Source organism: Chiroxiphia lanceolata, chromosome Z (genome assembly GCF_009829145.1).
Source record: "Chiroxiphia lanceolata isolate bChiLan1 chromosome Z, bChiLan1.pri, whole genome shotgun sequence".
NCBI classification, from domain to species: domain Eukaryota; kingdom Metazoa; phylum Chordata; class Aves; order Passeriformes; family Pipridae; genus Chiroxiphia; species Chiroxiphia lanceolata.
In genome coordinates, this window is record NC_045671.1 from 7,671,720 (window position 1) to 7,684,700 (window position 12,981).

Below are 12,981 nucleotides of genomic sequence, written 5' to 3' on the forward strand. Positions count from 1 at the left end.
AGAAGAGGAGAACCTGGTCACCTACCTCTGTCACCACATCCTTTCTGAGAGAGATAGACATGTTAGAAGATAGATAAAGTGGGGAGCTGAGGGTCCTGGCCCAGGATGAGGGCTAAAAGAATGCCCTTTTGCATCTCAGGATGCACCACAGGTGATGCTTGGGTCCTTGGGACAGTCAACATTCCCAAAGGCTAAAGCACTGCCCCCCTTCCTGGGAGGCTATCTAGACAGTAAAAGCAGAACAGCCAAGTGCAAGAGGCATCAGTGTCTGTCTCAGAGCTTAGCAGGGCCACCTCCCACCAGGTAGGCTCAAACCTAACCCAGTCCAAAGCCAGAAACAGCCCACTCCTCTCTGAACAGGGTCCCTCAGCATCACCTCACCAGCACAGCAAGACTCACTGGAAGATGTGGTCAAAGGCTCTGAGCATGGGCTTCGGAGTCATGAGCAGTGCCTGAAAGCCATCCACCATCCGGTCATCCAAAATTTCCATGGAGCATCTGGCTTCAAACTGGACCTAAGCAAGGAGATAAGACAGTGCAAGAGTATGAATGGGAAGGGAAAAGTGAAGCAAATCCCTCCAGCAGTGATCACCAATGCTCCTCCATCAACCATGGCCACCAGCACGCCCTGATCTCAGACAGCCTTGGTCCTCAGCATGAAGCCAAGTGACCAACAACCTTGATACCCCTGACATCAAGGTGGTTTTTTCTCCTCCAAAAAAGTTACATCTGCTAAACAGCTGCTTGGCTTCACCCAAAGGTGCCCACAAAGAGGAAAACAACTTTCCTCCATCATTCAAGCAAGACAGATAAGGCAGCACTACATCTAAGTCTTAAAATTCACTTCCAAGCTTCAGAGCTGGAGATGTTAAAAGCTTCAAAAGCAACACTGAATCTCCTCCCCAGGTCCTCTGTCCTCCTCCAAGACATCTAATCACTCTCTGCCTGCTTCAGCTCACTCCTAAGACAGCATCTCAGGGCGCCACCACAATCCGCTCGGTACCTGGTGGTATTTGCTGGCAGTCATATCAGCACAGAGGTTCACCAGCCCAGAGGGATCCACAAAGACCACTTCAAATGCCTGGTGGAAGTCATCTAGGGCAGGCTGGAAGAGCAAAATGGTCCTTAGTGCTACAGCACAGCACAGACACCAAGACACCCCAACACTGCTGCTGTCTGACATCCCTGTGACAGGCACGTCCCTGCCCAAGGAGCACTGGCAGTACAGCCAGGCACAGGCAGGAGACCCCCCACAGAGGGTCACTTACCAAGGAGGGATCCGCATCCTTCGCTAGACTGATCCCTGTCACGCTCAAGTCAGTGGTGGCTGTGGGCAGACAGGAAGGAACAAGTCACACCACGATCCACATCTCCCTCACTGGTGACAGTGGCACAGTTATGTGCCAGTACTTCCATGGTTTCACATTTAACAGTGCTACAATGCAATGCCAGAATCCACCTTGTGATGGGACCTACCCACCCCTCTGCAAGCTGCACCATCCCGCCCCAACCGGCTGACTTATTCTGTCCTGTCCATCCCACCCACAGAGTCTCAGTATTAGAGAGAGAAAAGCCACAATTGCCTCTTTGCCTCTTCCCCCACTGTGTTCAGGCTTTGTGCAGAGACTGCTGACACCGGGCTTTCCTTGCTCAGAGAGGCACCCTGGAAACTCACCCAGGAATTGCAGAGCACTCCTCAACACCTGGTACCCACTCATCATCTTGACGATCTTGCGTTTCATCAGCAGGTAAGCAACCAGCATGGAGACCAAGAAGCCACTGAAGCACCCCAGGCCCTGTGAAAACAGAAGACTGAGTCAACAAGAGCTCAACAAGGCACCATGAGAGAGCCCAGAGGCCACCTACATCACAGCTTCTGGCCTCTGTCACCACCAGGAGAGTAGGCCCTAAGCCCCAGCCCTGCCAGGAAGACATCGAGGCAAAGCACTGTACAATGAACATACGGATCCCCTTACAGGAAGGCAACACCTCAAAGTTCTTGGGAAATGGGATGCATTACAAAAAAAAACTCACAATCCAAAACCCCACTGTATTATTCCACAGATCTCAAAGAAGCATGATTGTCTGGTACCACAAACTCAATGCAAAGCACAGGTTAGGATGGAGCTCTGTGAAACCTAACACAGCTCAAAGCAGAGCCACAAGCCCACCACCCCATCCATCAGGACCAAACCACCACCTTTTCACCCTGGGAAGGACAGCAGGGCAAAGGCAAGTTAGCCAGGTAAGCAGGGCTTACCTTGGCACAGGACATACCTTGCTGAGCTGCCGCTGGTTCAGCCAAACTTTGAGGAGGGCCAGGCCATCCTTCATGCCTGGGAAGTCAGTGGCTGCATTAGACAAGAACTGCAGGTGGGAGAGCATCACTGTGTCACAGAGGATGGAGTTGTTGTAATGAGGGGTCGGGGGCTCAGGGGTTCCTGTACGGGGAGATGACAGCACGTTGGACACAATCACGAACCTCCTGCTCGCAGACAAGGGCTGCGGTGAACCCACCTGTAGGCATTGGGTGCAGTCTCTGCCTGAGGCAACAGCCTCCTTCTCCCCCAGTGCCGGGCCCTACCTTCTTTGGGAGTGCTCTGCTCCATGAACCAGGCGGTGCGGACATTGTTCTTGCTGGGATGGAAGCGGCTGGGTTTGAAGAGACCCACATCAGGACAGGCATGGAGTCGGACAGTAACCATCTTCTCATCCTTGCCTGTAAGCACCAGAGGGTAGGTTAGCAGGAGGAACAGATGTCAGAGACTAACTTGAGAACATAGTGAGGACCCCCAGCTTGGGTAAAGTAAAAAGCTCCTTCCGCAGCAGCAGAAATCATCTCCGAGCAGAGAGTAACCACATCCCAGGGCCAATAACCCTGAGGTCACACTGTTTCTGTCCAAGTCCCATCTTTCTCCCCACTGGCCAGCTTAGTATCCCAGCACTCTCCTGCCTGCCCTGGTCTCCTCATGCCACACCCGTCCCAGACCCCAACCCACTATCTCCTGGGGGCTGTGGAAACATTCCACATCATCCCGTCAGGGAAGAGCCAGGCTGCACACAGGTCCCTGGGGAAGGCAGGAGGATAGTGGGGAGCAGGGATGGGAAAGAAAGGATAGAGCTAGACATAGACATGTTTTGTAGGATCTACTTTGTTTACTCCTTGAAGTATCCACACGGTGGGCCAGCCAGCAAAGCTGGGGAGCCCAGGCAAGATGCAGAGGGACTGGCAGGGGAAGAAGACCTTGAGGTCCAGGCTCTGGGTGAAGGGAGAAAACAACTGGGAAGTATCCAAAATCTATCACCAACCATGACAGCAGCCCCAGTGACCTCCCTCCGCAGGGCCTGTTATGTGGCATGAGACTACCACCCTCCACCCAACACCAGTACCCAACTCACACCCCCCACGAGAGCAAAGCTCAAGTGCTACCTTGAGGTCTCAGGAGCAGGATGGGTTTCAGATGGTTGCTGTTCATGTAGGCAAACTTCACACTGCCAAAGAGCTTCTCCTTGGAGAAATGCTGGGCGATGTGGGACAGGTACAGAGCTCTCTTCCGGTGGTAGCGTTGATTCAGATTATCTTTGTCCTGGAAGATTTCCTGGGAAGAGAAGGATGGGGCAATCCCACCTCACCTGTCTGCAGAGCCCAGTTCAGCCTGAAGCACCACACCACCCACACCTCTCCCTGGCCCCGACAGAGCAAGTGGTCAGACTGCACCCCCCGGCTCCTCGTGGAAGTCACCACACTGCACATCCAGATGCTGTAACTTCACTGAGGAATGGAGAGGGCAGGGTAGGGGTCACGGAGGACAGGAGGGGACAGGGCCCAGCCAGGCTCCAGGCCATTCAGGAGCTGGCACAGCCAGACTCACCCGGGGCATGATCACTGCCACGTCCACATTGATCTCCGGCTTAACGCAGGTGCCCAGCAGGTAACTGCCCACCACCTTCAGCTCGGCTGGGGGCACAAAGTGGAACCTCCCCTTCACACTGAACGGCACCTGCAGGAACGGGACCTTCACATCCTTGGAAAGCCAGGCCTGGTCAGTGAGCTGGGAACAGACAGGACACATGGAATGCTCTAAGCACAACCAAGAGCAGATGTGCAGGGACTGAGACCCCTCTCCCCACACAGCTGCAGGACACTGCACCCAGGGCTTACAGACAGTTTCTCCCTTTCCCCTCTAAGATAAAACAAAGTACTATTTTTTTAGCCCCTAAGGGAGACGGTCCATGAGGATCTCTGCTTGCACAGCAACACCAGAGCCTGCTCCATACAGGGATCTCGACACCTCCTCCATCCCTCTGGAACATACTTCAGTTTCTGTGGTCTCTGGGAGGGCGCTCAGCAGGTTGTTAATTTCATGGAGGAAGGTATCAATCTTCTTCTTCTTCGTCTCCTTCAATGTCACCTCCTTCAGAAGCTCTTCAATCTGTAGGGGGAAAGGGGACTCTCAAAGGCAGCTGCAACACTGGAACTGCTCCTGCCCTTTACCTTGTCCTCGAGCACCAACCATGATCCTGGTGCAGAGGGTAGCAGGTGAGCTGGTGAACACACCAAAACTTCTCCACAAACCCTGCCTGAAGCTGGCAGCACGATCAGTTCCTGCCATCTTCTATGAAGTGCTGGATTGCAATCAACTATCCCACCAAGGACCAGGCAAAAAAACCCAATGTAATTCACACAGGCATAGTTCTCAGGAAGGTTTCTTGTATGACAAGAGAATCAGTACAAAACAACCATGCAGGTTCTCACCACAAACCAACCCCTAGAGACCCTGCCACCAACACCAGCAAGTAGCCAGAAGATCAAAGCTGTTCCTCATAAAAATCACCAATGTTACAACCATCTGAAGGATGGGATGCCATCCACAGGGAACTGGACAAGCTCAAGTGGGCCCATGGGAATCTCATGTGCTTTAAGGCAAGTGCAAGGTGCTGCACCTGGGTCAAGGCAACCCCTGGTATCAATCCAGGCTGGGGAATCAACAGATCAAGAGCAGTCCTGCCAAAAAGGACTTGAGAGTGCTGGTGGATGAGAGGGCTACAAGAGAGCTGGAAAGAGAGTTTCTACAAGAGCATGTAGTGACAGGACAAGGGGAGATGGCTTTAAACTGAAAGAGAATAGGTTTAGATTAAAAATTAGGAAAAAAATCTTCCCTGTGAGGCCCTGGCACAGGTTGCCCAGAAAACGTGTGAATGCCGAATCCCTGGAAGTGTTCAAAGCCAGGCTGAATGGGGCTCTGATCAACCTGGTCTAGCGGAAGGTGTCCCTGCCCATGGCAAGGTGTTGGAACAAGATGATCTTTAAGATCCGTTCAACCCAAACTCTTCTATGGTTCTGTGATCTAGTCAACAATTGACCTCCCCCAAACACAGACGGCTTCCTCTCCCAGGACATAAGAAACATCGTCCTGTCCCATCCCGAAGCCGGTTAAAGACAGCAGCTGGGTACAGCTGACCATGTAACCTCCTCATCTCGGTAAGCAACAGATCATCGGAACGAGGGACGCAACGGTCCTGCTTTTACCGAACCGCAGCTTTGTGTCGGAGAAGCTCAATTTTAACACTGTAAAAGAAGCATAGGTCCTGGCGTGGGATGCTAACAGGACCTACAGTGAAAAAGCCTGTGCCCTCTGTGTCCGCCCCATGCGCAGCTGCTGCAGAGCAGCGGCCGCCGCCCGGACTGAGCAGGCCAGGAGGGCTCAGCGGCCTCTTCCCCAGGCGGTTCCTGGGAAGCTCCGGGTCCAGGGTCCCGGTGGAGTCCCCCCAGACAGGCAGAGCGCGGCGCCCACCCGCGGGCTGACCTGCAGGCGGAGCAGGCTGGAGTGGAACAGATCCTCCGTCTCCTTCAGCTGGCTCAGCTCCTCGCTGGTCGGCGGCTTGTAGAGCTCGGCGCGGCTCAGCTTGGCCGGCTGCGGGTCCCCGGGTGCGGGGGCCGCCCGCTTCCCGCCCCGCGCCGGGGGCTGCGGGCCCTGCGCCGCCGCCTCCTCCGCTGCCTCCGGAGAGCCCTGTGGGGAGAACACAGCACATCACGGCTCGGCTCGGCCCCGCCGCCCGATCCCCCCCGCCCGACCCCGCCGCCTCTCACCGCCATGGCCGCCGCCCACGTGAGGTCCCCGTCGCCACGTGCGGCAGCGCGCGCGCCCCGGCAGCCGCCGAGACCCGCTCCCCATTGGCCCCGCGCGACGCCGGAGAGGCTTTCTATTGGCCGCGCCGCCCGCGTGCCCGCCCCCCTCGGCCCCGCCCACGGAGGGGGCGGGTCTGCGCGCTTCGCTTCCGCCGCGACGGCGGCGGGAGCGCCGAAATCGCCGACTTTCGCCCCAGAACTGCGGCTCTTGCGGCGGCACGGAGGGGCGAGCGCGGAGCCGCGCTGTGGCACTTGGTGATTAATCGGGGTGGACATCCTGGCCGTGAACTGCCGAGAGCCCGAGCCGGCCTGGCCGGCAGGAGCGGCCACTGGGAGCCAGGAAAGTCCTGGATAGCCGGAAAGGGCACCGGGAGTCAGGAAAGTCCTGGATAGCCGGAAAGGGCACCGGGAGTCAGGAAAGTCCTGGATAGCCGGAAAGGGCACCGGGAGCCAGGAAAGTCCTGGATAGCTGGAAAGGGCACCGGGAGCCAGGAAAGTCCTCCTGGATAGCCGGAAAGGGCACCGGGAGCCAGGAAAGTCCTCCTGGATAGCTGGAAAGGGCACCGGGAGCCAGGAAAGTCCTGGATAGCTGGAAAGGGCACCGGGAGTCAGGAAAGTCCTCCTGGGTAGCTGGAAAGGGCACCGGGAGTCAGGAAAGTCCTCCTGGATAGCTGGAAAGGGCACCGGGAGTCAGGAAAGTCTTCCTGGATAGGCGGAAAGGGTACTGGGAGCCAGCAGCGTCCTACGTGCGGATTATCGGAGTGGGAGGAGTATCCCCTTTGTGTATATCACATATACATGCATTTACAGAAGCAAGCCTGAACCCCAGGCCACCCTGATTGGATTTGGATTGTCAGGATATTTAAAAGCCCTGCTGCATGTGTGTCCCTGAACAGGAGGACACAGATTTTTTACCCAGATAATTTTAGTTCTGTGTCCAGAACTGTTTCTTTGCCTGACTGTAGTCAGTCTAATTCACTTATCCACACACTATCGTGAAACAGGGATGTTGTGACTCCAGTGGGACTGTCCTTTAGAGAGGCTCTGCTCTGGGATAGTGTCCTTGGAGTGTGTCATCTCCACACTGGGTCCAAATTCTCCCCCCTAACCCTGGCCACACTCAGTTCAGCTTTTTTTTCCTGCTCTGTAAGAACACTATAAGCAGGATCTCTTCAAGAGCAAATGTGCAGGAATGTTAAGACAGAGGGTAGAAGATCACATATCCGTCCTTAAGGTAAACATAGGAATTGAGTGAACTCTTCAGTGAAGCAGGCTGAGCTCCATCTCCCACATAGGACCCCTAAACCAGATCATCCCACTGCTCATGGGCTGTTGGAAAAAACAAGCAGGTTTGGGGGAAACAATAAGCCAGCTGGGCATTGGAGGTGGGAAGCAAGCTGTGAGTTCAGAGAATGTTTGCAATTGATACTCTCTCTGACTTGCAGGTCTTTACTGCATCTGACTTGCCATGGAGCAGGGCAGGTTCTCACCCTTCCTTCTTCCAGGGCAAGCAGAGTAATGCCATGTCCTGCCCAGCTTTCACCATTTTTACACACTGCTTTGTGCAGCATGTCTGGGAAATCACAGTGTCGAGCCAGGCATTGTTTCTGTCCCCAAAAAAGGCTGGCATCAGCCCATGTGTCACCTGACCTGCTGCCTGGCTGAGGCAGTCACCAGCATCTTTACCAAGAGCACTTCAAGCTTCACATCCCTGGTATTTAATGACTTCCACGGAGGAAAATCTGCTGGAAGCAGGGTCTGAGGCTTGTGTCAGCTAGGGGACCAGGACACCTGCAGGTGGGTGTTTGGCTTCTGCTTTACATGGGGAAGTGTCTTGAGAGCCAAGCTAACTCGTTGTTGTATTTGGGGACCATCTCCCACACACATCACCACATGGGGATGCAGGTGGTGGCTGTAGGTACAGCATGAACTTTCTGGTCCCCATTACTGCTCATGGCAACTTCTGCCTGGCTGCTGCATCACAGCCTCTCTCCATCCCAGCCACCAGCAGCAACTTCCCCAGCCCTCTCCAGAGCATCACAGGGGAGGATCTTTGCCCGTTGTAACCTCAGAATGGCTTTTTCTTCCATCTTAGTGGCCTGGGTCGCATTTCACATGCTTAACCTTGCTCCTTGATCTGGGGAGACAAACTCCCTGCATCCATTCCTGTCCATGCACACGCTCCCCTGCACACCTTTGCAACCGGAGATCACCTCCAAAACTGACTTACAGTTGTGTAGCAGTTTAACTCCCGCCAGGTTTTGCAATTCTTGTGCACAGCCTGAGTGATTCTGCCGAGTACGAGCTCCTAACCTGGGAGGAATTTATCCTCCATGTTCCCAAAAGAAACAGTTTCCTGGTTGGAGGAGCCTGCTCTTTCCCCGACCCGACCACGACTGCGGCACTCAGCTCCACCCCTCTCCCCGATTCCCCGTTCCTCACGTTCCATCCCGTCTGTGCCTCTCTGCTCCCGAGAAGTGATTCCCTGCCAGACCCCTGCGGGTGCTGTGGCCATACCTGTGGTGTCAGGCTCCCTTCTGTTTAAAGGTGAGGGTAATTACAGCCCTGTGCAGGATTTTTAGGAAGGCTAGGCAAACCAGTTTGGTCATCCTTGGCCCCAAGGTCACATCCCTGCACTGCTTGAGAGCAGCAGGAGAGGAGGGACTCAGTCAGGGGCAGGTCCAGGGTGGGTCACGGAGGTGCCCACTGTGCAAATCTCTAAGCGTCCCCTCTTCACCCCTGCCATCCCTGGGATGGCATGTAATGCCCAACCAGGGTGGAAGAACGAGTTTAGGGTCTGTCCTGGGGGGACTGGTTACAGGGCCATGCCCAGAGCCTTTCCAGCCTCCTGCCATCCTCTCCACTTCCCAACATCCCCCTGCTTCCAAATGAAAGGCCTCCTCCTGCAGCTTCCAGGAGGGGGCACATGCACACGCAGAGACACACGTGCATATGTGAACATACACACACACTGCAGCGGGGAGGAGGACCAGTGATGCCTTTCCCAGAACAGATTATTTAATAAAGTATTTCAGCACTTAGTGAGTCATTAATTACACCCAATCCTGCAATGCTAAGAGTAGTAATATTAATTAAAAAAACATTTTAACTGCATTCCATGCCATGTGCCTGCCCATCATGCACCTCCTTCCATCCCACCTTGCCCAAAGAGCCACTGCTGAGCTCTTGGTTCCTGCTATGCTTCATCCTTGCTGCCCAGAAACCCCTGGGGAATTGGAGGAATCCTTCCCCTGACTCTGTCCCCAGGAATCTGGGGCTTCAGAGCTCAGGAGAAGCCATTCTTGGGTGGGTTCTCAGCAAGGGTGAGCATCCCCAAATTCTGTGTACCAGCATCTTATCAGCATGACATTCCAGATCTCCAGCTTTCCTGAGAGGCACAGACAGACAGTAAGCCGGCCTCAAATGCACCCCTGGGGAAAAAAAAAATCTAACATCGTACTGCAGAAGCCACAACACAGTCTCTGGCTACCATCACTTAAATGGCCCAGTCACCCAAATATGTCATGTTCTACACGTTTAACCCCAAGCCCCAGAAGGTTCATGACCACCAACCCCAGGGCAAAACTCACATCCCATCCCTTCACTGCACGTAAATGGAAATCACATGTGAGCACCCAGCTTGCTGACCCACACTGGGACAAGCCGGCGTGACAGTCGGTAGCTGAAATATATCCCATGAGGAAATGGCACTGGTGGGGCCAGCAGGCTGGGGATGAGTTTTTTCCCCTCTGCATTGGCTTATTTCTGTTTTCATCTGTTCCTCACTCAGTTCACCCGTGCTAGTGGAGTTGGGCTGTCCTTCATCCAAGGATTGGGTGGGGATTCTCAGAAAAATAAAGGAGTTGCTGCTCCCCACCATCTCTTTATTCTTGGCAAAATGAAAAGCCTCTCAGTGATTTTCAGACGTGATTCCTGAGTTCTTTTTTCAAGGGACACAAATCCCACCAAACCTTTTTGTAAACAGGATGCCAAATTCCAGCCTGGAGTCCTCCTGCCTACAGTCTTTGAACACACTGAGGTGGCAAAAGGATCATTGAGAGCATGTGGAGGGACATGCTGAGCATTGCCTTTCCTGGGAGCATCTCACAAGCACCTGAGCACCTCCAGACCTCAGCCCACCATGGTGGTGATGCCCTCAACCCCACAGCTCAAACCACTGTGCACAGTGCACACCCACACACACACCCGTGTGCTCACACATCCTTGTTCCCTCTGTTTCAGCCTCAGGAATGCTGCTGACATCACAGCTGGCAAGAAGGTGCTGCCGAGCAGGTTTAGCCATCACACTGATCCCAACTTATGCAGTGTCCACTCTCCCTCCACACCACCTTGTCCCCTCCTAGGGTCTTCCTGCAAACACCACTTCTGTGGAAATGCTCTAGTTTAGCTGTGGAGGGCTAAACTATGAGCAAAAACCTTGACACATCCCTTGGGACTTGGCATCACCCACAGAGGTCTCTAAGCGAAGCCAGCTCCTCCCCGGGGCTCTCCCTTCCAAGACTTTTGCATCCATCCCCTAATTCCCTTTGGCCACACCATGGCCGTAGCTGCTTTTTTCTCCCAATTCCCCCAAAACCTGATCTCAGTGACAACATAAAGCCTTGTAGGGACATGGCACTTCTCACTGCCTGGCAGCTTTACCCAGATTTGATGTGGTTTCTTGCTTCTCCTGGGGAAAAGGGGCTCTGTCCCCCTCTAGCAAATCGCCATTTCATTGAAGGATTAAGTAGTTCCTCCCTTTGGTTTCTGAAGTATTTTCAGGTGTTTCAAATGCTTAAGTATTAACACATGACAGAGTCATTTGTAGCTCCCAGACAAAAATAAACTGGTACATAGGTTAATGACAAACTCCTGTAATGTTTGACTCCCAAATATGGGCATATCACAGAAACATGTAGACAATGAGAAATCTTCACAATGGCCAAAAATTGTGGGACTTCATCAGGGCAAAGGAATAAGGTAAAGTAGATGTTTATAGCCATTGAAATTTTGAACAAAACCTCAAGGGCTTCATCCCAGGATTCAGGCAGGCATCCAGCACATTCCTGGCAACCACTGAAAAAATAGGGTCCCAGGAGAGCTCCTTGCCTGTGGGATGGTGGTTAGAGGGATATCCAGGTCCCTCCTGATGCTCAGAGACCACCCAGATGAAACAGTGCTGCACTGATTAAAATGAACCTCATTCATCACTTGTTTCTTGGATGGATGATGGTTTGAGTCTCACATGGTTCATGAAGCTTCACTCATCTGCATTGGGATATAGCAGCCACTTTGCATTCCCTACCAGCAGCAGCAGCTCTAGGGCTTTACAAGGATAAAGCTGACCTTCACAGGATGGTACAACAGCCACAGCCCTCCTCAGTGGGTCAGATACTGGGAGGGTGTGTCAGGCATTCCTTCTCATTCAAATAAAAAGAAAAAAAAAACAACAAACCACGACTAAAGCACCCCATACATGTAAGTCAGGGACAGAGACGGAGAGACTGATTTTGACTGTCCTAAGTCAGTAGCTCTGGCAGCTTTATCTCAAAACTGTGGTGGCCTGAATTACACAAAGAGAACTAATGAGAAATTGATATGCCAGCAGTGTTTTGACTCCTTTTATATCACTGATTTTCTTTTTGCATAGACTGTTTTGTGTACCTTGTTTTTATTTTCTGGTCACTTTTGTTTGCTTCCCGCAACAGGCAAGAGAGCAAATTTATCTGATTTCCAGTCTGTTGCCACGCTGGCTTTACACATAGCAACAAGGAGGAGAAACCCTTTCCGATTTTTTTCTGATAGGAAAAAACAACCGCAGTCTCCAAAAATCACATCAGAGACACCAAAGGAGAGGAAAAGCTCTGCTGACCCCTTTCTTCTTGCAGTCATGTCATGTTTTATCAGTGATGGGTGGTTTGCCTTGTGTGTCCCACCAAAGCAGCCCCTGGCAATCTCCAGAATAGTGCTCTTTCCCAATCACAACCAAAAATAATTCAGTCCCTGGGGCAGCTCCTGAGACAAGAGGAAGTGAAGAGAGCCAGGAACATGTAAATGTGGGGTTTATTTATTTATGGCTTAAACCTTTGAGTGCCAAACTGCCTGGCAATGTGAGCACCCTCCTTGCCTTTCATCCAAACCCAACCTGCATGGTGCTGAGCAAACATCAACAGAGGTGGTTGTGATGACAATGACAATGACTTGGTGAATTGAAATCTTCAGGCTCACCTGACTCAGATTTAACAGCTCTGGCCTTTGTTATTCTTTGGTCCAGCCCCCCATTCCAATGACTCTTCAAGACAGGTATGTTACATCCTCATTCAGCTGGTGGGGAAACTGAGGCAAGGCAGTGGAGGGATTTGCTGAGGTGTAGTAAAGATGAGTCACAGCTGACATGTGCATTCAGGAGATTCCTCACAGTTCTCCACTTTGCTTTTGCTTCTCATGGAAACAGAGATTAAACAAGTGTTGTCTGTCTCTCTGTCACATCCATCCTAGTTTGTGATTTTCAACCCACAGAGGCTGCTTCTCCTCCGGATGTGGGTGTGTCAGAGATGTTTTGTGTAATTTGGCAGCTCAACTGGGAGGATGAGAAAGACCAAAGTCTTCCTGCGTTGAGAGGAAGATAGTGAAGGGCTCTGAACTGCATTAGCAGCCACTCAAGGCTCCAGAAACCAGCTTCAATGCTCTGCTGCTCCAGGAACACCTTGCAGAAGTTTTACCCAGTGGGTATTAAAGCTGTTCTCCTGGGCCTCCTTTTGCACTGGGATGAGTTCCCAGCATCTGGCCTCACCCCATGGGGTGCTTTGGAGCTGGAAGGACAGAGAGAGAAGCACTCTGACCGGGATGAA

The 12,981-nt window shown here is 52.8% G+C and overlaps 1 protein-coding gene across 1 annotated transcript in view; it reads right to left on the minus strand.

The window, feature by feature from the left end:
• Positions 1-8,579, minus strand: part of NOL6 (nucleolar protein 6) — a 28,550-nt gene extending 19,971 nt beyond the window's left edge. Inside the window, exons 1-12 of the mRNA XM_032675541.1 lie at positions 8,444-8,579; positions 6,092-6,477; positions 5,808-6,011; positions 4,317-4,433; positions 3,873-4,052; positions 3,431-3,599; positions 2,585-2,719; positions 2,278-2,441; positions 1,676-1,796; positions 1,269-1,327; positions 1,004-1,105; positions 400-515 (exon numbers count right to left, since the gene is read on the minus strand). Of these exons, the coding sequence (XP_032531432.1) occupies positions 400-515; positions 1,004-1,105; positions 1,269-1,327; positions 1,676-1,796; positions 2,278-2,441; positions 2,585-2,719; positions 3,431-3,599; positions 3,873-4,052; positions 4,317-4,433; positions 5,808-6,011; positions 6,092-6,477; positions 8,444-8,579 (1,889 nt within the window). The remainder of the gene's footprint in view (positions 1-399; positions 516-1,003; positions 1,106-1,268; positions 1,328-1,675; positions 1,797-2,277; positions 2,442-2,584; positions 2,720-3,430; positions 3,600-3,872; positions 4,053-4,316; positions 4,434-5,807; positions 6,012-6,091; positions 6,478-8,443) is intronic.
• Between the last annotated feature and the right edge of the window lie 4,402 nt (positions 8,580-12,981).